Here is a 26,015-nt window from a genome sequence, read left to right on the forward strand (position 1 = left end):
GCAAGAGGCACGTATATCTGAAATGTCGGCACAAATTTCGGAACAGGTATAATCGCAGCTCTTTGTGAAACTGGAAGAGCAGGATGCAAAAATTTTACAACTCGAGGACAAAATTGATGCCGAAATAGAAGCGTTAAAAGGTCGTATGGAGCAGTTACAACTTAACCACCCAGCTGTTTCTGCAAGCAATCCAAAGGTAAAAACACCATCATTTGACGGTTCTGTTCCTTTCCAGGTCTTCAAGCTACAGTTTGAGAAGACCGCAGCAGTGAACAACTGGAATGCGAAAGATAAAGTTGTCGCACTGTTCGTGGCATTGAAAGGGCCTGCAGCGGAAATCTTACAGACGATTCCAGAGTACGAACGGAACAGTTATGAAGCATTGATGGCTGCTGTAGAACGACGTTATGGAAGCGAGCATAGAAAACAGATATTCCAAATTGAGTTGAAAAACCGTCACCAAAGAGCGAATGAGACTTTGCAGGAGTTTGCCTCGTATGTTGAAAGGTTGGCTCATCTCGCAAATGCACCCGTGGAATACACCGAGAGGGTAAAAATCCAGAGCTTTATAAATGGCATACGGGACGTGGAAACGAAGCGAGCTACATACGCAAACCCAAAGCTGACATTTGCTGAAACGGTATCACATGCATTGACTCAGGAAACAGCGTCGCTTCTGTGTAAGCCAGTTTTCAAAGCACGCCAAGGCCAGAGTGGGTAGACGCAATATTGAAGGCGCTGAAAGGATCGCAAAAGCGGAGTGAAAAAGTTATCAAATGCTTCAAATGTGGGAAGTCCGGTCACATTGCACGTCATTGCGATCTTGGTCCTAATAGTTCCAACAATGGGGGTGGCCGTAAACGCAAAGCTGGAGGAAATGAGCAAGACCGTGTAAAGAACGAAAACTTGCCCCGGCTATTGAATGTCCTGTGATATCTGTGTCGCAAATTGGAAGGAAATCAAGCAGTCTTACCGTCAGAGGGAATGTGGATGGCAAGGAGCGTGTACTGACTGTAGATACGGGCGCATCTCATTCCTTGATCCGATTTGACTTGGTCAACAGGAGAGTAAAACCGTTACCTGGAGCGAGGTTGCGTACGGTCAGAAGGAGAAGTGATATGTGAAGTCCTAATTGGGAAGGTCATGGTTTTACACAATTTCGTTGTGGCGGAGATCGTTGAAGAAGTCATATTGGGAGTGGACTTCTTGGTTGACCATAACAACCAGATCGATATGCAGAGAAGGGTGATGCGTTATGAGAACCAGGATATACCACTTAACTTCAAGTTGGAGAAAGGGTTCAGTAGTAATCGAGTACTGGTGGAGAAGACTCGACAAAAACCGCGGAAGTCAAAGGCAAAGGTTAATAGGTAGAATGGGCTAAATAAAGCAAAACCAAAAGTACCTGGGAGAGGAACACTGGCATTGACAAAACCTAAAAGACGCAGGAAAACGAAGCAACGAATTTCCGAGAAAGAATGCGAGGGTAGTTTCAAGCCGGAGCGCACTACTGTTGTGAAATGTGGGAACGATACTGATTATGCGAAGCCAATCCGTCAAGCGCAAGCTCTACGAAGTAGTTCAAGCCAAGCAACAGAGTGCGAGGGAACGATCCAGGATAATGAGTAGTAAGATGAAACACAGGCACGACAAGGAAAATAATTCGGAAGGTTTCCGGGAGGGAGATTTGGTACTGCTATACAACCCTCACCGGCGGAAAGGTGTTCCATCCAAATATCGGTACAGTTGGGAAGGCCCGTACAGAGTTGTGAAGACGATCAGTGATGTCATCTACCGCATACAAGCAATTGGGAAATCACGAAATAGAAGAGTGGTACATTTGGCGATGCTAGCAGCGTTTAGATCGAGAGATTTGTCTGATCGGCACGATCAGACTTAGGTGGAGGGCAGTGTAACGAATGTTAGCAGCACTGAGCGATGCTATCGTCTCTAAGCCGATGCTAAGCGTGACGTGAATGCACATAAATAATTCAATCATTATGTATCTACATAAACGAAACAACAACTGCGTCTACATATATGTACCATGTACGTATACGAGCAGCGGAGCGTCAATGCACAAATACATGCATATATCTGAGATACTCCTAAAAGTATGCAATGAGAAAAACTATAAAATTGTGCAATTGTAGATACAGCTGAGAAGTTTGAGAGCTGCTGGACTAGTAGATTCTGGAAGCGCCTAGAAGATGCGAAGGTTGAAATCAAAGAGTATAAAAGGCGACAATTGTAGAGGCGCTGGAATTCAGTTTGATTTGAATTGTCAAGCAGTTTCGACTAAGACGCTATCTAGCGAGCAACTGCAGTATTATTTTGAATAGTAGAGTTTCATTTGAGCTATCAATCAGTTTGGTTATTAAGCAAGCTATTCGTTGCACAGTTTGAGTGTTATTGTGAAGTACTTTAATAAAGGCCATTTTGCATTATTACAAATTGGAGTTATTTATTCAACAGTTTAGTGATTCGAACTTAGCAGAGGATTGCAAACAAGAGGATTTGCAAGTAAATTCGTTACAATATGTATATGGCTTTATGAATCTTTCCTAACTATATTTGTTGGCTGAATAATGAATTTTATACATGTTAAAATTTTACTTTTCATTAAAAATCTTATTTTTTTCACATACACACATTTTTTCAATCAAGAAATTCAGAAAAAATATGTACATACATACGTATATAAAAATTTTAATATTCCCAGCCAGCATTTTTTGAAAATTTTGATCAAAAAAATATTTAAATATCATACCCCAAGATGATTAAACACGTTCAAATCAAAAAGCGTTTTCTGTTCGAAAATTAATGTATCGTCGGGAGAAAAATGTACATTAAATGTGATTATTTTTGAATAATCATTTATGATTCCTATTTCGAAACGCTTTTTATTCATATTTGATATCAGTGTAAAATTGAGCTTTAATTGTTTTATAGTAATATTTGATTGCTTTTCACAGTCATTTTCTGTTCATATTCGAGAACATATTTCAATCGTTTTGGCTGAGATTTTTGAATCTCTTTTGAATACGATTATTATGCATTTATTTTTCCTATCTCATTCAGGGGAAGGAAACATGCGGAAGTGAGCTATTCGAACCACATATAAGTCGCAAACAAACTTGACCGATATACACCTGCGACTACAACATCCAACATCAGCTATTATCGTCTACATCTTAAAATACGGATAAGATTCGGGATGTTGAAGCCGTATCCAGATATGTCAAGATAGTTTCACTTACCTGGTGTTCAAATAGCTCATAGCCTTTGTATTGTCCAACCATTATGTATTTTCCGGGAAGACGAAGGTGGAGAAATGGTTGGCAAAATCTTCGGTCATGAGCAGCTTTACATTATTTTCTGTCTTGAGCAATATCTTTTGTATAAATAATAAAATTTTTTTATATTTTTTTAGCTTCATTATTGAAAAATATGTGTATGTGAAAAAAATAAGATTTTTAATGAAAAGTAAAATTTTAACAAGTATAAAATTCATTATTCCGTTAACAAATATATTCATAAAAGATTCGGAAAGCTGAATTAAAAATGATTATAAATTTTTGATCACCTAAAGTGAACACATTTAATTCAAATATGGTTCCAGAATGTGATTGTAAAACTATATTCAGTTTTTGCTCATCAAAGGTAAGCATATTTGATTATTCTTGTTGTTGATTTATATGAAATATTAATATTTAATCACCAAATGACTTCAAAAATGATTCCAAAAAGTTTTCGAAAAATGATTTTCAAATTTGATCATCAAAAGTATTCATATTTGATTATTTCTTTTGTTCAATTGTATGATAACTCATTATTTAGTCAGAAAGAATAATCAAATTGTATTGATATGTAGGGAAATTTAAAAGTTAATCACCTAAATGCTGAGTGGGTTAAGATATTCTTCAAGGCAATATAATGCAAATGCTGCGCGATCGAAGATTTCCCCAACCATTTCTCCACTTTCGGCTTCCTAGAAAATACATAATACAGTGGTCTGGGGATATGAACCCCCGGTATAATGAACACCTCGATATAGTGACCGCCTAAAATTTACATTGAGTACTCTAAAGAGTGAACTATCGAAAACTCGAAATAGTGAGCAAAGTTCTAAACGCAACAGCAAGCATAAACTGTTAAAAAAAACTTAAAAAGAAATAAAGTCGGGTATTCTCCAAAATTACTCATTTTATGTTTTTTACTGGAAATGCTGCTGCTATGTAGGTATTTGGTGCCAGTCTTTATTTGTCTCTTGTCGGGTGCAAAACGCTTCTCAGTGAATGTGCACTATTTTATGTGTTTTTAAAAGTGTTTATGTGCTAATAAATTAAGTGTTATCATGCCTGCGAGGAAATTCCTTCCATTAAAGCAAAAACTTAAAATTGCTCAAAAAATCGAGAAAGGTGCTAGTGTTTTATCTTTAGCAAAGATGTATGGTGTGGCCAAATCAACAGTTTCGGGAATAAAAAAAATGCTCATAGTATTATATCCCACCAGCCAGTCGGAGCATCTAAGCGGAAGACTCTTATGGATACTGAAGAATCTGGTGATGACAGCCAAGGCGAAGGACAGATCAGATATTGACTAAAAGCTACTGAAGCCATTAAAATCTTCGATATAGCTATCGCATGGGCTGAAACTAACACCACTGACTATGTTGGCATGCTAGTACTGAAAAGTCTACGGTTCAAAAGTCAATTTCCGAACACAAAAAGCAAACATCTATTCGTAAATTCTTTCAATAATATGTATGTATTTTTCAAAATATTATTTTATACAAATAATCTGTCGGAACCCGCCTATGGAAGCAGAGGTAGAGGGCGGCCCCCACTCCGTTGGAAGGACCAGGTGGAAAACGATGTCAAAATTAATATAGTGAACAACCTGAATACTGTGAACAGGCCTTGCAGAAATTAGTTCACTATATCCAGACTCCACTGTAGTTGGACAATACAAAGGTTGTGAGCTATTTGAACCCCAGGTAAGTAAAACTCTCTTGACATATGTACCTGGATATGTCTTCAACATCCTGTACCGTATCGTATTTTAAGATATTGACGATCATAGCTGATGTTGGACGTTGTAGTCGCAGGTGTACATCGGTCAAGTTTGTTTGTGAGTGACCTGTGGTTCAAATAGCTCACTTCCGCATGCTTTCTTCCCCTGATGAAATAAGATTACTATGTAGTATCTTATTTTGAATGAGATATGAAGAATAAATGCATCACAATCGCATTCAAAAATGATTCAAAAATCTCAACCAAAACGATTAAATATGTTCACGAATATGATCAGAAAATGACTGTGAAAAACAGTCAAATATTACTCTAAAACAATTAAATCTCAATTTTACAATGATATCAAATGTGAATAAAAAGCGTTTCGAAACAGGAATAATAAATGATTATTCAAGAATAACCACATTTTAGGTACATTCTCTCCCGACGATACATTAATTTTCGAACAGAAAATGCTTTAAATTTGAACGTCTTTAATCATCTTGGGGTATATTTAAATATTTTTTGAGATCAAAATTTTCAAAAAACGCTGGCTGGGGGTGCAATTGGAAGTCGACCATTGTAAAGGTAAATATTGTTTAGTTATCTGCAAAGCAATTGTTTTTGTTTTATCGGCCTATTGATAAAGTATTCAAGTTTCGAAACGAGCTCAAGGCCAGAACAATAATTTTTTGTAATAATTATATTTTTTTTAATTTTACAAGGACAACCACCATGCAATATTTCAACATAATACCTTCAACGGCTTTCGATGTACAGCTTCCTAAAATTTCACATTTTTTCTTCTAAATATGGCCGGTTCCATGCCCATTTTCCTAAATTTACCAAATTTCAATTTTTTATAATAAAGCCAACGCAAAAAGTGTTCTAAACCCTAGGAGAAATAGGCATACAGGCAACTGAGAGTAGGAAAGCAGCACAAGCGGAGAAATAGTCAATCCATTTGATTTTAACACGCAATAAGTGAAGTACGCGGGTAATTAAATTACGAAGAAATACTGTAGTAGTGTTGTAAATATGATAGATTTAATGGCTTTTGTAACGAAAATTAGATTTGAATATCATATTTACTATACCGTGGTCGATAGCAGTTTTCACTTATTTGCCAATTTAACTGTCACTTTATAGTCAAAACGGACGGCAAATGTAGAACGTTTTAACTGATATTCCCAAGTTTTAGCTCAAATTTGACCTAGAGAAACAACATATTTATAATAAAAAAATGTTTTTTTAGTATTTTATTATAAAATTCATAACTGGTTTGGTCCCTGGCGTGTACAAAAAAATCTTAAAAATTGCAAGAACAATACGAAAATTTTCGATTGTTTTTTGCAAATAAGTATCTCCTTCAAGAAAATTTCGATATCGAATTTTGACATTTCTCCCAACATTATTGGAGGTATTTTAGCATTCGACCGCCAATGTGACTTTCTCGTATTCTGCTATTGCAATTGACGATAGGGTTGTATATTAGACTGGGCCGATTTATTAACCGATATAGCGCCATCGATTTTTCGATAGGATTTGGGCTCAGGAAAAAAAATTCCACTACGCATACCCAAAAAAATAATTTTCGAGCCTGCGAAATTTCATTTTATTTGACTTTTTTCGACTTTGATTTTTAAGGTTTTTTTCATGAATCAAATTTTCATTTGATTGTAAAATTTTCATGTATACCCTGTCCGACCCAAAAATGTTTTTTTTTTTTCAAAAAACTGTTATCTACAACGTTTTTAGGGGGCATTTTTGGGTCGGACAGGGTATACATGTGAAAATTTAATAGGTCATGAAAAAAACTTAAAAATCAAAGTCGAAAAAAAGTCAAAAAATCAAATTTCGCAGGCTCGGAAATTATTTTTTTGGGTATGCGTAGTGGAACTTTTTTTCCTGAGCCCAAATCCTAAATCGACGGCTTTCGTCCATACAAATCAATCCACCCTACAATTTATATACATACATGTGTATGCAAAGTGGTCTACAATGGATCGGCAAAAATTTGTTTGAGTCAACTTTGTGAACAAGATTTTTCTCAAATGATGTAAAAGACAGATAATCAAATTAGAATTAACATTTTCTTCCTTTCAGATATTTTGTTCCATTGTTTATTAGGAAAGAAGAAGTTAGTATGAAAGACAGGAATGTTTAACCCGCCGAAAATATACTTTTTTTGTGTTTTACATAGCGCTTTTTCAAATTGTCATGTTCAAAGCTATTGAGCAAGTTATCTCAACTATTCGTTTCCTGAATAATATCATAAATATTTTGTTTAAATAATTTAAAATTTAATAAATGCCAACTTTCATAAAAAGGAACTTAAATTTGTTCGTACAATTTTAGGGAATATTTGAGGATTTCTTAGGAATTGATTGGTGCTGAATGCATGACTTCATACACCAAAAATGTGAAATCACCTGAGTGCTATCAGTAAATTTATTTCTGCAGTTTGATTAGCATTCTTTTCAATTGCATGCGGTGCTGAATGAAATCCGTATTTCTGAGCATGACTGCAGAATTAAAAAAATTAAAGCATAATTCTCGTATGAAGAAAAAAAATGTGAAGTACTGATTGTAGAAAAGCTCTAATTTCAAAAACCAAATGATTTCATTCTTCGACAGCTCTGATATACAATCAACAAACACTTTTTTTAGTAGATCGGTGTCATTTAAAACTTTAACAGTGGAAGGCTGCAAAGCACTGAATTTTGAAACAATTTCATTCATTGGAATGAAACGTGGCATCGCGTCCAAAAGGATGTCCAATACTTTATAAAAATGTTCACTTTGAACAAACTGTCCGGATCTTGGAGACGCTCATGCTTACAAAGCTCATCAAAATACCGTTTTACCATCCTCTGGCGAGTTTTAGGAAATTCAGGGGTGATGGCCCATTTTTCTGCTCCACTATTCGCTACCATTTTTAAATTTTCAAATTCATGTCGATACCTTTCCAATACCAAATTTTCAAACGTTTTAAGGTATTTGAAATATCGATGGCTTTAGACTGAAGTGCTTTAGAGGGTGAATCGATATTAAGTAGGATCTTGCAAAGGAAAACCAATCACATAACAAATTTGTAGTTTTCGATCTTATTTTCGAGTGAAACAACTTTATATCTTTCACTTGATTTGCAATTTAACAAAATGTATTCGGTAGCGCACTTTGGACTTCAACAAACCGAACTTTTAAAGGAAAAACGGCATCATAACGTCCTGCCCATCTGGTAGGGTTTAATGTGTTTAATGTTATTGAAGTTGAAGACTCACCTTCTTTATTAGATATAAAACTTGATAAAATATTCCATCTTTTGATACTATGACCAAAAACTTTGTCGAATTATTTAAAAAAAAAATTTTTTTCATATCAATAACCTCTCTCACGTGTAACGTGTACATCTCTAAAAATGAAACAACATCTTTTTGTAGTTTGGTTGAAATGCTTAACGATTAACTTGAAATTATATTATGGTCTTTAGTTGTCTCACTTTGGATTTGAAGCAGAACTTATAAAAATATACTTTTCAAATAAAATAAAATACTCAGGTACAATGTAACAAAATATTTTTGTGCTTGCGACCTCTTGGCCCGGGGCCCTGCCACCCTATTGTTACGTCAGTGGAATTGAGATTAGCTTGAAATACCGTTGCTAGATATAACGAAATAACTTGTGTTTTAGTTCACTTCTAGATGTTCACAATAATATCATTTTATTTTAAGATATAAAACGAAATAGGCATTTTGACTTTTTTGCAACCATCTGTTTGAGTTTGTCGAATATTTATAAAACTTAAGCTGTTATGTATGTACAATATTTGTCTTGGCAATTTAGTTTCTTTTTCATAGCTTTACTTTGAATATCAATAAAATAAAACATATTTAATTGCGTCTTCCAATAAAATGTCGAGGTCAGGTTTCTGATAATGATTTGAACATTCAAAACGGTCCCAAAACACTCATGAAGCACGACTTTGGCTTTTATGGCTTGTAGCAATCTATTTAACAGTGGATATCCACTGTTAGCGAGGGCTTTTGCATATCTGCCTCTTCATAATTTTCTGGCACATCTAGTGATATTCAATCGCAGTTTAAGGCCGGGCTTTTCAGTGCGAGTTTAAACTCCAGTTAAAGTTGACTAGAGTTTAACCTTGCCACTTCGGCCGCTTAAGCTGAGATGAGCAGCAAAATTTTATGTTATCGAACAAAGTGGCAAGGTTAAACTCTAGTCAACTCGGCCGCTTAAGCTGAGATGAGCAGCAAAATTTTATGTTATCGAACAAAGTGGCAAGGTTAAACTCTAGTCAACTATAACGGGAGTTTAAACTCGCACAGAAAAACCAGGCATAAGTTTGAGTACTTTATTGCTATTATTGGTAAGCGTGATCGGGAACGGTAAGCAAATGCTGTCTCAGTTAGTCAGTCACTCTTATTCCTTCCAAGCTGTCGCTGGAATTTATTGTAATCTTTCAGTAGCTGTGACAAAGTCGTAGCTGCAAGGATGTTTGCAACTCTAGTGCTATAGATTATCCTCACTATCCTATCCTGTCTATTGGCGTTTTTTTCTTCTGGAAATAATGTCGCCCCAATGGTTCTTTTCAGCTTTGTTGTTAGATTGCGTTTTCCTTTCTGTTATTCACTGAATAAGAAAAGGTGGAACCAGGAACAGGTGACTGCCGAAACTTAGCTGATTATTACGCTTAATATTATTTGATACTTTAACTTCCGGCGCAGTACGATTTTGATATTAGTCCACGATCTACGAATACAAATTACATGGAATTTTTTTTTATGTTTGTATATGAGGCACCGTACTGCCACCTTGTATGTTTCCGCAATGGTGGTACCGTTACCTACAAATAGAGCTATTTTGCCAAGCGCCAGGCGATCTAGTTCAAAAGTTAGAATTAAAGAGTGCAACATGAGGCTAACATATTTTTCAGAAAAGAAAACGCCTTATGATATACCAAGAAACGAAGTGTATTCTCTCTTTTTAATGCCACACCAAGTAAAGTGTTGTCTAACTCAGGACTATTACTATGCCTCAATATGTTGAACTCTATATAGCGCTTTTGGATTTTCCGTGGTTGAATGATTTTAAGGCACATAAAGGTTACCCTAAAAAACCGTTTTCACAACATTTTTAAGACATTGCAGCGTGATGAGGGTACTTATGTCCAAACAATAACATATGTATTTAAAACTTTAAAATAATTTTTTCGAAATTTAATATTGTGAAGTAATGCTTTGCACATATTTAAATGTCATTGTATTATTAATAACACGAAACTACACGAGACCAGACATTTTAAGGTAGTTACATTCGTTTCAGGGAATGTTTCAAAACGAAACGCCTTCCGTCCACAGCAAGGATACCGACCTATTGGGCCGGATATAAAGTCTTCCTTTGTAGATTCCAAGTAGTTTGGACTCATCGGGTGAAATCGACACCATGCCATCTGAAAATAAATGTTTGATATAAAGTTATTTATCAGGAATTCCTTACCTTATACACAGGGAAATGCATTTCACATATGCAACAGTAAAGAAAATGACAATGACCCCAAAGTTTCCAATAAACGCGGCGCCATGACCGATGCTCTTTAAATATCTGTACAATAAAATTGTTCATATCCCATAAACTATCACGCACGTGACTGCTGCTAAGTTGCCCCCATCGGGAAAGACGGTAATTATACGGTTGACATGCAATGTATGATTTAATAGTATTTGTAAGATATTCTCCACACCTACATACATATTCAATAATTTATTATGCATATCAACCAGTTACTCGTATTACAAAAACTCTCACTTTGAGCATCTAAACAAGCCGGCTAAGCTATAGAAATGACCCCGTAACGCCTCCGGCTCTGGATCGCAAAGGCTTTGAATTAGCTTTATCCATAGACGTGGTGTAAGACGTTCTTTTTTATCACGTACCATTTCCAATTCCAAATTCGTAAACATAGCTGATAAGCGTTTTATTATGGGATCATTTAAACATGAAAGATTTGAAGAACAATGTATTACTTCACAAAGGCGGGCATGACAGAACGATAGGCAATCAATCATCAAAGGCTCCATCTTGAAATAAAGAGTAAACAATTTTTATCATATAATTGAATAGATCATAAACATTTTTTTAGCATTTCAACTATTGGTTTGCATAAAGAAATGTATAAGAGATTTTGTGTATTGTGTAAACTCAAACATTTCATTTGATATTGTAAAAAGAAGGGAGTCGTTTTTTGAATTTTCTTAGTGCTTTAATTATACTGTTGTCTATAGCAAAAGGCAGTAAAGTTCACTTACTGCCTTTTGAAAAATTTGATGCCAATATATTTTTTCGAAACCATTTTATTCATTAACTTAAATTTATACCATTAAGAGTTCAAGTTTAACCCTAGTTTGGCTGACGATTTTTACACTTTTGGCCAACGCTACCACCCCGGTGACTGTCAGAAACAAAAAAAAGTGTTCAACCCGTTACAGTTGTCTATGACTAAAATTATAAAACCTTATTTTGTATTTTTTCGACTTACAATTCATTAAGTTAAGATGTCATGGAAAATTTGTTTAAAAAATTTATTAAAGATATGTTTTTTATTAAATAATTAATGGGCTCGTCGGCCAAATACATTGTAAAACAGTGTAAATGACTAAAAATATTGAACCTTTTTTTTGCATTTTTTCGACGTAAAATTCATAAAGTTAAGATCTCACGGAAAATGAGTTTAAAAATATGTTTTTTTTTTTTTTTTTTTGAGGGGAGAATGTAAAAAAGTCACCCCGGTTACTCGTCGGCCGAACTGGGACTAAAGATAAACCAAAATTTAAAATGTGTTTTATACCTGGAACACTTTAAATTTGCCAACCAAAAAAGCAGTAAATCAAATTTCCAAACCAAGAAAGCAGTATAATATAAATATTACTGCTTTTATTCTATGAAAATTGGTTATACATGGAAATGTTATAATTTATTATTAAAATAACATTATAATAAAATTTTACGGTAAGAACGATTTCAAAGCCTAAAAGCATTATAGTCCAAACTCTTCTACCAAAAAAAAAATGGAATAAAAATGTAGTAAATTAAATTTGGTTATACATAGAAATGATATACTTCAACATTAAAATATAATTTTCGTAAAATTGTAATGTAAAGAAGATTTCAAAACAAAAAAGCGGCATAAGTAAAATTATTTTATGGCAAGGTTAGGTTAGGTTGAACTGGCCGGTCCATGAGGACCTCACTTAGACTAAAAGAGCCCGTAGTGTTATCAGAAATTTATTTTACGACCAAACTGAAAACCCATTACAAAAACCAGCACCTATGTTATAAAATAACTCCGTCCTCTTAATCAATGCTAGAAAATTTCTAGAACCTATGTCACTTGCTGCTATTGGATCTGACAGCTATATCACTCCTAATAGCTAAAGTCATAGCCTGCCAAGCGCAGAGCACGACCACAAAACGTACTCGATCGTTTCCTCCTCCAACCCGCACTTCCTACATCTGTTATCACTGATCAAGCCTAATTTAAAGGAATGTGACGCCAGAAGGCAAAGCCCAGTCAAAATACCCGCCATGAGTCAACAATCCTCTCTTTTTAATGATGGTAGAATTATATAATATACTATTTTTGTTAGTCTAAGGTTGTAAGACCTACACATAATCTTCGACACTTTACAGACTCGTGCTTGGACCCACGCTTTTCCCACTTGGTCGATCATGTGCACCTCTCGCCTTCGCTTAATCTCGCCCAGTCTAATTGGGACATCTACGGAGCGAGCTTCAAGGGATGCGCCCTTTTTAGCTAGTTCATCCGCTTTTTCATTCCCATCTATTCCAATATGCCCTGGGACCAAGTATAGATGTATGCTTTTCCCCGTCCCGATTCTTTCAAGGGATTGCTTACACTCTAACACACTTTTATATGTCTTGCTATGCGAGATTATTGCCTTAATTTTTGCTTGGAAAACACTGCAGTGGTCTTGAAGCTTGTAGGATCTGTTTCTTTTCGGATCAGCAAAGTATACCGCAGACCCTACTCCTGCTACAACTTTGGATCCATCTGTGTACACATGTATTGCCTCGTACGTCATTTGAGCACCCTTGCGCCAACTACTCACCTCTATTTTGGCTTTAAGAGCCCCTCGAAGCGCAGATAGGGAATCGGGTAGTATGTTCATCCTGTAATTCATGACGTCATACTACTATGGCCGTATGGTCAAAGCGCAAGCTGTCCGGAGCCACTGAGTCTCGTTGCACTTGTTAACGCTATGTTCTTTGCTACTAGGTCTACAGGTGGAATGTGCAGAATGACATACAGTGCAGACGTCAGGGTTGTTTTCCGGGCTCCCGTAATGCTAAGCGTTGGTAGCCTGTATTGTAACATTCACTCATTAAGTTATTCATTCATTTGTACAAACATATATTTCGACCCGTTTTGGAATCTCTTAAAATGCATTGACCCTTACATACATATTAATACATTTGTACATACATATATTTTGGCTCGCTTTGGTACGGCCTGAGATTCATTAACACATTCATTCATTTGTAGAAACATATACTTTTTACACGCCACGGTAACTACGCCGTGCACCGTCTGGTAACTTGAACCTTGATATGTTAATGTTTAAAGCTTGCTCGCCACAAGCCTTTACCTGTATACATATTATTAAAATGATTTACTTATGCTTGCGTTGCAGAGTCCACAGCTAATTTTATTTATGCTTAGAATGCAGTTCCCAGGGAACCGAAGGTATATGTATATAATACACTTAGTTTGTAAGTATTAGTGTAAGTAGGTATTTTAGCTTATAGAAATTTTGTATAAAAGAAACAGCTTTTTAATAAAGAACTCAATTCCGTCTGGTGCCGCTAAATTGGCACTACACCAAAATCAATTATTTCAATTATTACATGGCGATCCTGCCTAATATGGCATCCGATTGCCGAAACTGCATCATTATTGGCATCCTGCCTCATTATTGGCATTCTGCCTCATTATTGACATCCTGCCTTATTATTGGCATCCTGCTTCATTATTAACATCCTGCCTCATAATTGGCATCCTGCCTCATTATTGGCATCCTCCCTTACAGCTGCAAACACGGGGAAGAAAGCATAAAACTAAATACGGGATTAAGCTCTTTTCTGGCGTTATTGGCAGAATTTATTAACAAATTAAATAACACTTGTTCCGGTAACTTGGGTTTATGATCACCAGCTGGATGATAACCGTTTGCATCTGCCACATTTGTCCACGCAATTGGTATACCTTCCATTGAAATGTGTTGCACTACCACCACCAAAAAGGTCACCACCGACGCATACCGAAGTGGAATAAACAAGGAATCCTGCAAACTAGAAAGAAGTATTTTTAGAAGCATTTGGCAACCTAACGGCTGCCAGTTATGGGCCAAAAGTAGATTTTTGCCAATAGAATTAATAATTTTTGTTTCCACCCAAATTTTAAAATGAACGATATAAGTAGTCAGGAAGGATTTGACGCAGTATTTTTGCGTTGCACCCAATGAATTGAGGAAGAAGAAAACAAGCTAGAAAAAGTATCAGAAAAAGCAGTAGAAACATTAGAAAAAAATAAACAAGGCCTAAGGCAATTACCAAAGAAGAATACAGAAGTAAGTAGAAATCAGCAACATAAAATAGAAAAACCAAAGATTCCAAAACCAGATAAAATCAAAAGAAAGAGAGGAAGTAAAAAAATTCAACCTTAGAAAAGCGGTAGCAATTTTGTACCAAAAAATTAATTTATCCACAAACACAGAGGAAAAAATTCGTTTAAAGACAGTGTTGCGGGGGGGAATGTGGCACCCGTGTCGTAGGGCGCGATCGCACGCAAATAAAGAAATAAAAAAGGAGAAGAATTAATACCGAGTAACTAACAATATTTATTCAGTTCATCAACAATATAAATTTTTTGCTATGTCTATTATAAATAGAGGAATTATTTTACACACCAAGTGGAGATTCACTATTATAAAATGTTTAATGACACATTCGTGCCCGGAATAAATGGTAATGCAAACAACCAGATATATTGCAAAATTGTTGCAATTGCAAATTGTGAAAATATACAAAAATGGCACTTGGCAATTCAAGGTTTAAAATAGTTATTTGCACTAGATTGTGAAAATATAAAAGGTTTGCACTTGGCAATTCAAAGTTTCAATAGTTATTTGCACTGGATTGTGAAAATATAAAAAATTTGCACTTGGCAATTCAAAGTTTAAATAGTTATTCGCACAAAACAAATGAGAATAATTATTTGCAAATCTTAATTCACTGACACTCGCACTGTATAAAATGGTTGGTTTTTATCTTACTCACCTGGGGTTCGCTGCTGACTCTTAGACGTTCCAAATAGAAAAAGAAAGTTTAAAAAACGAAAAAGGTCCGCACCACCTGCCGATAGCTAACTTTCGTCGAGTTTTTCCCCTTTGAAGTTAGCGCTCGGCAGGGGTGGGCCGTTACCGGTAAATAATAAAATTGCCAAGAATGTGCATTAGGGTGGTAGCGAATATTTAGGCTGGTGGCCTAAACATGCCGGCCCCCTTGCGGCGAGCAACTCGAAAGAGCAAAAAAAACGGATGAGTACGCCAGCAACCGTCCCGAGGCGTGATAACTTAAATAAATGAAATAAATTAAAATAAATTAAAATTCCAATGTGGTCTCCTGTGAACTCCCGGTCACCATTAATGCAGCCACAGCGGAGCTGTGAATAAAAAAGGGAAAAGTTAGTATGCATGTACGTGGGGTTGCTTGGTTTTGATGCACCTGGTTAATTGGATGTAATTTGTATTATGTATTATATAAAGACTGGATGTCGCTGTAGACGCGTAAGAACGCTGCCAGACCGTTATGGCTGGAACGCTCCTGAAACGACCAGTCCGAAGATCGTCGGCTGCGTGAGGAGCCCATTGACCGTTGCTGGGGCTGTGCCACTAACCATAATGGTGGCGTACACGTCGGCCCCGAGTGTTAAGAGAACCGGCGCAGATCGATAGAACGTCGGGTCTGCGAGTCTCATAAACTGGAAGGGTGCGGCGACCGAGGAGTCAATCGTCGCGGTTGGGTTGAGACGCGTATGCCGTGCTACCACCGTTGCCTGAGTCGTGACTCGATTCGTTACCCCGTATTTCCCGCGCAACACTAGTGTGCACTTCGTAGTTCTGGCCGTATTAAGCCGTTCGAGTTGGAGGTCGTTGGCCAGGTGCGCGTCTATCACGGACGTCGGCGCGCAGGGATCAATGAGTGCGCGCACCAGATGGAGGCGCCCCCCTGCCTCTATTCGTATGATCGCTGTAGGAGCAATAGCAATAAATACTCGGGTGATCGTCATCGCGTCGTGGGTTTCCCGTAAGCGCCCTGTCCTGAAGCCGGCGGGGTGCGCCTGATGTGGAACGATAGTGGAGGTGGTACCCTTCTTGCATGGTTGATACGGGGCCGCTCTGCCAGTAGAGAGTCGGGTCGAGCGGAACGGACGCGGCTCCGCGCCGCCCCGGCGCCCACTGGCATTGCGGTGCGATGGGCGGAAAGGACGCGTCTCCGCGCCATCCCCGTGTTCCATGTGTCGCTGATTATTTTTCTGCTTCTCATGCTGAAGCAGCGGTCGGAAGGATCGTGCTTCTCCACTAGCCGTTGGGGCGATGGCTAACGCGGCTGCACTTCTCGTGAACTCTTCCATCTCCTTCTCCTCCTCTGCTACCTGTTGGGGCCATGATCGTGTGTCCTCGGTGATGTTGATCGATAGCACCTCGTCGCTCTCTTCGCAAGGGATTGGGCGTAGCCGTGCTTGCTCGTCCTCCATGTGAAGCGTGGTGTGGTGTGGTTCACGGCAGCGGTGGCAACGGACGTTGCTAGGGCATATCTCTAACCGATGGAACGGCGATAGGCAATTGGGGCAGTGCCGGTGTATAAGGACGGCCCGGAGGCGTTCTTCTGCCGACATTCCCCTGTACAGCGGGCATAGTCGTATGACGTGGTTCTTCTGGCACAACCGGCAGGAGACGGTGAAGGAGTCAACGCGTTGCTCCGTCTTGTTGCGTTTGACCGAGAAACCCGTCATTCTGGAACGGGAACTTGTTATTATTTGGTTTGCATTTTAAGGGGGGTTGGGTGGCGTAGGGGCGGAGAGTAGACGCTTAATTGGTCGAGCTTGTGGTTGGCGTACTCGTGTTAAGGGTTTATGTGGGATGAATAATCTGATTAAGTTATTCTGTCGATGTAATGATGTATTTGTAGTGGTTGAAACCACTGTTATATTAAATATAATTTTATCGAGATACGCTTGAAGGTATCTTTCGTTTTGAAAATAGTTTTGACTTAGGGCAAACTATATTTTTTGGTGGTTGCCTCAGGCAGGCGATACGCGATAATAGACGGTATCTCACGGTAAACCCCTGTGTTGTCACGGCTCCTTGTAATTGCCCTACAAAAATTTGGTCACAAAACTTACCCATGCCCATGCAAATGTGACTATGAGCATAACCTATGAATGACTGTAAAATGACTAGTCAAATGACGTCGTGCATATAAAATGTGCGACAGATGTAAAGAGGCCTTTACTCGCTGTCTGGGAACATTCTTTGTGTTGATTTGGGCCATGTTGTGTGAGAATCACAAATTGTGGTGTGTTTGTTGATTTCAACACAACTCTGCGGGAATAGCCTACACTAACGAGTGTGGCAATTTGTAGAGCTGTCAGTTGTTCATTCTTCCAATCGTTGGAATGAGACAGCTGTGCGGTGCTGCCCATTGCAGTGTAATGATACATAATGGTCATGTCGTGATAATATTTAGGGACAGCTCGCGACTGAGTCCTAACGCGACATTAAATTTATAGTTTGTTCTAAAAGGTTTAATTTCTCCCTTGTTTGTAGTATCGAAAGCATAGATGACACTACTTGATTCCTGCTGGGATTTCAAGCTAAAAGGGACTGACGAAAGTTTGTCGGAACTTCAATACACAAAAAAACAATTTCTGTCATGAAAGCGAGACCACCATGGAGTGTGCCATGTTTTTGTTAATGTTTTACATTTTAATTTTGCACAGATAAACCGCGAAAATTATTTCGGTCTCGAGTGGTTCACCCCCTTTTTTTTCCAAGCAGGCTGATTTTGATTGTGTTTTTATGCAAACTACAAACTTTTCTCAAAAAAAAAGAAAGAAGAAAAAAGGACGGCCGAATGTCACAAAAAACTATCGAAATACAACCTGGCGCGTGTGTTTTCAGTGAAACCAGGCTGTATCTTCAGGGTTTTCGTTAGTTGATTTTTGTTCGGTTACTAACACTCGAGTTTGTTGGATCCCGCGGATCCGAGTTGTGATACTCTTTGGATCGCGCGCAATGCGTTTACGGCGTAAGAAAAGACAAAAGAAAATTTCATCGAGTGGCAACCTTGTTTTGTTCATTCACAATGTCATTCATTCATGGCAGTGAGTATACATACCATAGTGTACCTATACAAGTGTGTTCACTAAGCGATAAACGTCAAAACTACAAACAGCCTCGCTCACCTGATGGAAATCTCAGGTCTTGAGTCGCATTTTTGGTCTCAACGACAACATTTTTGACTACCAATCGTATCGACTTTTTCAATTTTTCAATCATTCGGCGCACTCGGTAATGGTATCCATTTTGAATTCGCTGTCATTCCGAATCCAGCGAGTGCCTGTCAGAATGCTTGACAGATAAGTCAACACACTTGTACTTGTACACTATGATACACACATTTTAGAATGAATTTCCAAGAAACGTGGATTTTTTCCAAGTTGCTGGGTAGCTCGACTAATATAATATTTTTTCTTTTCGTTTCAGATTGTTACCATTGGGATCGCCGGATTGGAGAAGGTGTTCGGCATAAATTTGGATTAAGCGTACAGTATTATCAGCACAACCTCACCTCTAGACATTAGCTGGTAATAGCTTCTTAAAGCGTATTAAGCGGAACAGCTTCCGTTTTCTGATACGGATTTGTTTTATTGGCATTAATTCGTCTGTGTCAACTTCTAAGGACGATTTTGAAGGCTACGAATATTCGAAAATATTCATCTGATCATCCTTTTGATCTGGTCTATTGAAGCTGTGCAAGTTCATGAAGAACTTTGTATTCTGCCCCTGCCAAATGGACATGTTAATATGTATTTTCCGTTTACAACCCATTGGCATTATGGCGATAAAGATAATTTTCATTACACACAAATCATAGCACGTCCCATTGCAGAAACCTTGCTCTTATGCGAGGTTAAAGAGTTACATATCGGCTTGACTCACGTACTTTGGCGATATGAAACTTTAGGATATCCAATAGTGGACTCAGCACCGGGCGCAGCGGTAAGAGCATGGTTTGCGGGAAAAAACTGCCATCAACCATAGTCGATGATCAGTGGATGAAACTTGCAAGCACCTTCTCCGGACTACTATGCGCCTCCTTAAATTTTATTGACAAAACAAATAGTGTGGAGCCCAAATTTAGTTTCGCCCACAATTTGTAACTGGTAGTAAAGAAAAAATACCACAATTTATAACGTTATGCCAGCTTGCCTCGAGAAATCGTTTGCACAGAAAATTTAACACCATGGAAAAAAAATGTTGCCATGCAATAGCAAACTAGGATTCGCGTCCTTACTGAATTCAGGCTATGTTCACAATACAAATTACCACTCGTTGGGTATAAAAATGCGTACAATGTGTAAAAGTTATAATAGCGATTGCATTTTAGAGTTTACTGAAACGGCAAATTTAGTCTATGGTCGAAAACGACTTGGCTCAAATGGTGATTTTTCGCTACGACGTCTGTTTGGACAAGGTTTGAATGGGTATTGCAGTTTGGATCATCTCGATGATCAACCTTAGGATTTAACACCAGCACCAGCATATAATATTCCTCTTTGCGTGGTGGTAGTAAATCAATTCACAACGTATACGATATACAAAATTTAGTTGATACTGATGGACTATTTAATATCGCTTGGATAAGCCGAGAGCAAATCAAGTCAACAGTATTATTAGCACAACCTCGTCCACTTTATGCGCATCGTTACATACTTGGGCATGGACAGGAACGAGGTCAAATAGTAACACAAATTACAAATACCCAGTATTCGACATTGCCTATCATTCTGCAAGAAAATATACCGTGGTTTGTACCTTCCTATATGCATCCGTTGAAATTGAGTGTGCAAACTAAAAATGGTGCGGAATACAGTTTAAAACCAAATATAATACATTACATACCAAGTATTCAACGTGTCCGTCCATATCATTTAGGATTGGTTTTCGGAATACCTGCTCTAAGTACAGTACAAATATCTTTTGATTCTGATTATATATTCCTGAAGTGGCTGGAATATCCACCCGATGAAATCGAGCCGGTGTTAGTATATTGCCACAAGCATGTCAAGCCGTTTGCTAAAGTGCATTTCCGGTAGGGTAATGACTTATTCTCCACTGAGCTTGTACGACGGCTGCAGCAGTCACTAATCGCCAGGGAATTGGTGGGTGCTGAAGATACGAAGCTTTTACCTAAAACGCAGCAAAGGTTGCGAAAAGTAATGAGGGTCTTATTTGCTAATGCCGATGCTACATATAAGTCTAATTTACGTGATTTTGATAAATATGAAGTTTGTCGAGAGCTATGTCCACCAGTGCCGAATGCCGCTGAAGCAAAGCCTTCAGTAATTAAAAATTTATAAGTTAAATTCTATGTATTTATGTATTGGGTAGAGGTGGACATGTGCACGCAAATCCACAGCCGATGTGGCTGCGCAATCGAATATGCTAGCAATTAAAACGAAAACCTTGGAAGGGACAATCGAACGTGCTACATTAAGTGACATTGTGCGCGATTTGGACGAGAAATCCTCCACCGCATATTGGGAAAGCATGGTTCGCTGAAGTATTCAACGGCACAATTGCGCACGGTAATGAATGTTTAGATTCTATAACAAATATTACATTTATTAGACCTGAAACTTGTCAAGAAGCCTTGGACCATCTTCACAGCTACGCATGGCAAGCTAGGGAAGATGAAGACCTGACAGAAGCGGAAAATGAGACTGACGTGAGTTGGTGGAGAAGAATCAACTTAAGGGAAAATGCAAATAGATCGCAATGAATTTAAGCAATTGAATTCAATTACTCTTAGGGTTAAACAATTTCAAAGCTGAGGACATATTGCGTTTACTGACGTACCAAATGAAGAGATGTGGTAAATCTGTAAATATTTGTTGTCACGATGAGATGAACTATCACAGGCGTGTTACTGAATTCCTTAGCTGGTAAGTAGGTAGTGACGATAGCTAAAACCACCTTAATTTCAAATCAGTTAATTTAAAAGGTGGAACAACGTTGAACAAAACAACTGCCTCACATGCTACTACAGCCAAACCACAGGAACATGCAGAACCTGCGCACAACATAACGGAGATTGATACGCAAACGGATTTAAAAGGTATGATGTTAAACTATATTCCCTTACGGTAATAAAATATTAGCAGCCCAATTCTAAACGAAAATTCCGTGCGAGTTTTTTCCCTTCTCCCATTCCTCGTATTTTAAATAAAAATTCCTTGTGAGTTTTTCCACTTCTCCCTTCCCTCCTATTCTGAACAATGTTCGAAAGAGAGGAAACCGGTTATGGGAGAAAAGTAGGTATTATGAATGTGAGGGAGAGGGAGATTTCTTTGCCATTTCATAGGAGTTTTTTCACTAATTAAATTAAAGGGAATGCATCAAAAATAGTTAAAGGAAACTAGTTCTTTTAAGGAAGAACACTTAATTGTACAAATTTGTGCTAAAATATGTATTTACATTGTACCACAATATTCTCACTGTTAATACAACAGCAACAACAACCACAATATTCTTTATTTTAAGTCGAAAAGTATATCATAAGCAACGGAAGAGCTCTTTGAATATTTGATGTAGCCATCCAGAAATTGCGCAAGGATTTTTTAAGAAGGCTTAGTGAGATTTTGGCATATGGCGAAAGACGAACTCAACTCGACGCGGCCGCCAGAAAATTGCTTTGCAGAATGAAAGCAGGCAACTCCGGCGGATTTGTGTTATCCCGCCGATGCTCCTCTGTTGATATTGCTGTGGCACCAATTCATTATTCATTTCAGTGAATACCACATGAAATGCAATAATGTGCATTGTTTACACCTTACTTCTTAATTCCAAACAAATTAGCAACAATAATAAACCTTACAATTTTTTAAACAAAATAAGAAATGCGCAATGAAATTTCAATTGACAACACAGCTGACTTCGAAAATTCGAAATTCCTATTCCCCAATTTTTCTTCTCCCTAGGAGAAAAAAAAAAAATTGGAGGAATTTTTCCGCGGGAATAAAAAATCCGTAAGAACAAAATTCCGCGAGAATATTTAGAATTGGTATGTAGATGTTTTAAGACAAAATCATGATTATTGATTCACTGGTATTCTGTGGCAGATAGCTGATCTGCGGTAGGGTTCTGTTGGCCTCGTTCGTGGTGAACGAGAGCTGGGTTAGGGGATTTGGTGCCCTCGTTCGGGGTGAACAAGAACTGGGTTACGGGGTTTGTTAGAGCGGTTGGGAGTTACAAGTCTCCCTCACCCTCACTGGAGGGTGGCAGTAGGACCAATTTCGTGATTGGTCTGGTGGTTTGTCCCCTTGCCGTATCAAGTTCGACGACTTGAACTCGGTTATCGGGGCCATAATGGAGGTTGGCTATCCGACCTAGTCTTCATTCGTTGGGGGGCAGATTGTCCTCTTTAATGACGACTAAGTCCCCCTGTTTGAGATTCGATTGTGGATGTTTCCACTTAACGCGCTTCTGCAGTTCGGTGAGATACTCCGTTTTCCACCGCTTGCAGAAGGTTTGATGCAACGCCTTAAGTTTTTCCCATCGCTTGACGAGCGAAGCGCGATTCTCGCTGACGTCAATCTCGGGTGGCGCTAGTAGGTGGCCCCCGACTAGGAAGTGACCGGGGGTAAGTGGCTCAAGGTTGGACGGGTCTTTTGAAGACGGGCTTAGGGGTCGGGAGTTGAGACAGGATTCAATCCTGCACAGGAGGGTGCTAAACTCCTCTAGAGTAAATTTATGATCCGATGCGATCTTTTTGAAATGAGTTTTGAAAATCTTGACTCCCGCTTCACACAGCCCGCCCATGTGAGGAGCAGCGGCTTGTATGAAATGCCATGTCAGGGTTTGGTGGGCGTACTTCGAGAGGGTTTGGTCGCGCGCATCAACGAGGAATGCCTTGAACTCCGAGCGGAGAGCCCTCGACGCACCGACAAAGTTCGTCCCGTTGTCGGAGTAGAGGTTTTTCGGGCATCCTCGTCTGGCGACAAACCGACTAAACGCTGCTGGAAACGCGGCGGTGCTGAGGTCGCTAGTCGCCTCTAAGTGGATCGCCTTAGTTGCAAAACAGACGAATAGTCAGACGTAACCCTTTGACATGCGGCATCCTCGTCCGCTGTAAGACTTGATGTCAAACGGTCCTGCGAAATCCACCCCGGTGTTGGTAAATGCCCTGCTAAAGGTAGTGCGTTCCGTAGGGACGGTTCCCATGAGTTGCGTTGGGGAACGTTTGCGGAATAGCGTACAGGCCTTGCAGTTGTGGATGATGGATCGGATCATGTTTTTGACCCGAGGTATCCAATACTGCGTGCGTAAGAGCCGCAGCATTAGTTGGTTTCCACCATGTATGGAAATGGTGTGGACAAACTGGACTAGGAGACGGGTGAGTCGGCAGGCGTAAGGGAGGATTATCGGGTGACGCTCGTCGACGGGAACGTCTCTGGATGCGTTGAGACGACCCCCCAGCCGAAGGACATTATCTTCGTCGATAAAGGGGTCTAGAGAGAGAATCTCGCTTTTGGTCGCGATGGGTTTCCTAGTTCTCAGAGAGCTTATTTCTTCGGCATAGTGGTTGGTTTGGGATATCCTGATGAGGCGGCTAGTCGTAGCCTTGATTTCGTCAGGCGAAATCTGGTGCGATTGGACAGGAATTTGTCCATATCCTCCCATTTCGGGATATCTGTCTTCCGTTCTACGGTCTGTTCCCAAAGAGCCAATGTAGATTCAGGGAGTTTTGTGGAGCATAAATAAGTTATGATTGCGTCCCAATTTGTGATGTCAATATTATGACATTGTAGCGCAGAAATGCAATTGTTGATCTCACGTTGCAATTTTTTAATTGATGTTCCACACTCCTGCTCGACTGCCGTCAGATTAAATAAAAGTTTTAATTGTGTGTTGACGAGGATACGTTTATTTTCGTACCTGTCGCTTAGATTCTTCCAGGCGGTTGCAAAACCCTCGTTTGTTAATGAGCACCTGCCCACTATTTCTTTTGCCTCCCCTTGAGTTTTTTGTTTTAGATAATGTAATTTCTCGACATCTTTCAGATCAGTATTGTGGATGTATATCGCCGTGAACATATCTCTAAAGGCTGGCCAGGAAAGGTAGTCGCCTTTAAATACATCGGTGTCACAAGGCGGCAGCCGCATTTTATGTCCCCGGCGCGAAGAATCTTCATCCTTTGCTTCATCCTTGGCCGGCTGTGGAGTGATGGCTTCGGCTTCAGCCGCCACAGCAGACATGCATTGCAGGTAGCATGCAAAGCAACTTTTATTCTTCTTTCTTAATGAGCTGAGCTCGTCTTTGGACAGTTCAGAATTGCTGAGAAGACTTTCATATGTGGACTTGGTCTTCTTCCATAGTGCCCTTAGCTCCTCTTGCAGTAGTGCAAGGGTGTGCTTGTTCCGGGATTCGGCCGGGGTGGAGTTGAAGTCTTGTTCAAACTCCACTATGGAATCAGCCAATCTAATATAAGTCTCCATTGATTTTATTAATTTGAATATTTTGTTTCTTTGAAGGTGTCGAGCTCGGAGGTAAACGGCTTAGTGGCTTTGGTGTAAATGCAACCACAAAAAAAAATTATAAGAGTGTTTTCGTTTTTTTTTTTTTTGTTTTTTAACGTAGTCCAGCTATCAATCCTGCTGTGATTGCGCTGTATATGTAAAAGCTTTAAGAACGCACGAATTCTGGTCTGATTCAATGTGTTAACACAGATAGCAATCTTATGTGAATAGTGATAAGCAAAAAAATTTAATCAAATGTAAATTTTGCCGTGAATGTAATGTGGCCAGTGATATGAACCACTTATAGAGATCCTCACGAGGATTGTGTAAGCCACAGATAGAAATCCTGACGAGGATTTAATGTGTATACAGTGATATGGAAATAAACACAGATAGAAATCCTGACGAGGATTTAGTGTCTATAGTGATATAAATATAGTGATATGCAGCACAGATAGAAATCCTGAGAGGTTCTAGTGTGTACAAAGTGACAGCAAACACAGATAGAAATCCTGACGAGGATTTAATGTGTCTACAGTGATGTGCAATGCAGAGAAGAGAATTCGTCTGCAAATATTTAATGTGTCTAAAGGGTGTGTTGGACACAGATAGAAATATTTTGATAACTTAGCGTGTCTAAAAAAAAAAAGGTTTTAAAAAACGCAGATGTAATCCCAATGTGGATATGTCACAAATCGAAATCCTGTGGATTTAATGTGTGGAATTCTAGAAATTTGAACCACAGATAGAAATCCCCTTGAGGATTTAATGTGTATACAAGTGAAAGTGAAACACAAATAGAAATCCTGACGAGGATTTAATGTGTATACAAAAAGGTGTTATGTGAACGTTGATGAGTATCGCCGAGTAGCCAACCAGGGTATCTTACCCAACAAAAGAAATAATTTTATTCAACTTGACAAAATACAGCTATATAATATAAGACTCAGTATAAATTGTGTGATCAAGCCACTAGCCACCCAACGTAGTGATACTTTTTTGGCTTTTGGTAATATTTCAGCTCGCAAACTGATTACTAAAGTGAATTCTGTGATAGACAAGCTAAGGCTATCAACCAAGTGAAAATATGGTTCCTGACT

The 26,015-nt window shown here is 38.7% G+C and overlaps 1 protein-coding gene, 1 long non-coding RNA gene and 1 pseudogene across 4 annotated transcripts in view; 2 read left to right on the forward strand and 1 right to left on the reverse strand.

Annotated features, from left to right (window-relative positions):
* Positions 1–26,015, reverse strand: part of LOC137253953 (SANT and BTB domain regulator of class switch recombination) — a 474,140-nt gene that overhangs the window by 273,953 nt on the left and 174,172 nt on the right. For all 3 annotated transcript variants that reach the window (XR_010953939.1, XM_067791558.1, XM_067791557.1), the window contains exons 3-5: positions 10,842–11,113; positions 10,533–10,776; positions 10,348–10,485 (exon numbers count right to left, since the gene is read on the reverse strand). Coding sequence is in view for 2 of the 3 variants with exons in the window: in XM_067791558.1 (XP_067647659.1) it covers positions 10,348–10,485; positions 10,533–10,776; positions 10,842–11,113 (654 nt within the window). In the remaining variant the exon portion in view is untranslated. The remainder of the gene's footprint in view (positions 1–10,347; positions 10,486–10,532; positions 10,777–10,841; positions 11,114–26,015) is intronic.
* On the forward strand, positions 16,327–20,959 carry LOC137252836 (GPI transamidase component PIG-T-like; annotated as a pseudogene).
* The window catches only part of LOC137253956 (uncharacterized), a 47,170-nt gene continuing 42,315 nt past the window's right edge, over positions 21,161–26,015 (forward strand). Inside the window, exons 1-2 of the long non-coding RNA XR_010953941.1 lie at positions 21,161–21,342; positions 21,402–21,515. This is a non-coding gene — a long non-coding RNA (uncharacterized lncRNA). The remainder of the gene's footprint in view (positions 21,343–21,401; positions 21,516–26,015) is intronic.

The sequence above is a fragment of the Eurosta solidaginis genome, chromosome 5 (assembly GCF_040869045.1).
Source record: "Eurosta solidaginis isolate ZX-2024a chromosome 5, ASM4086904v1, whole genome shotgun sequence".
Classification (NCBI taxonomy): domain Eukaryota; kingdom Metazoa; phylum Arthropoda; class Insecta; order Diptera; family Tephritidae; genus Eurosta; species Eurosta solidaginis.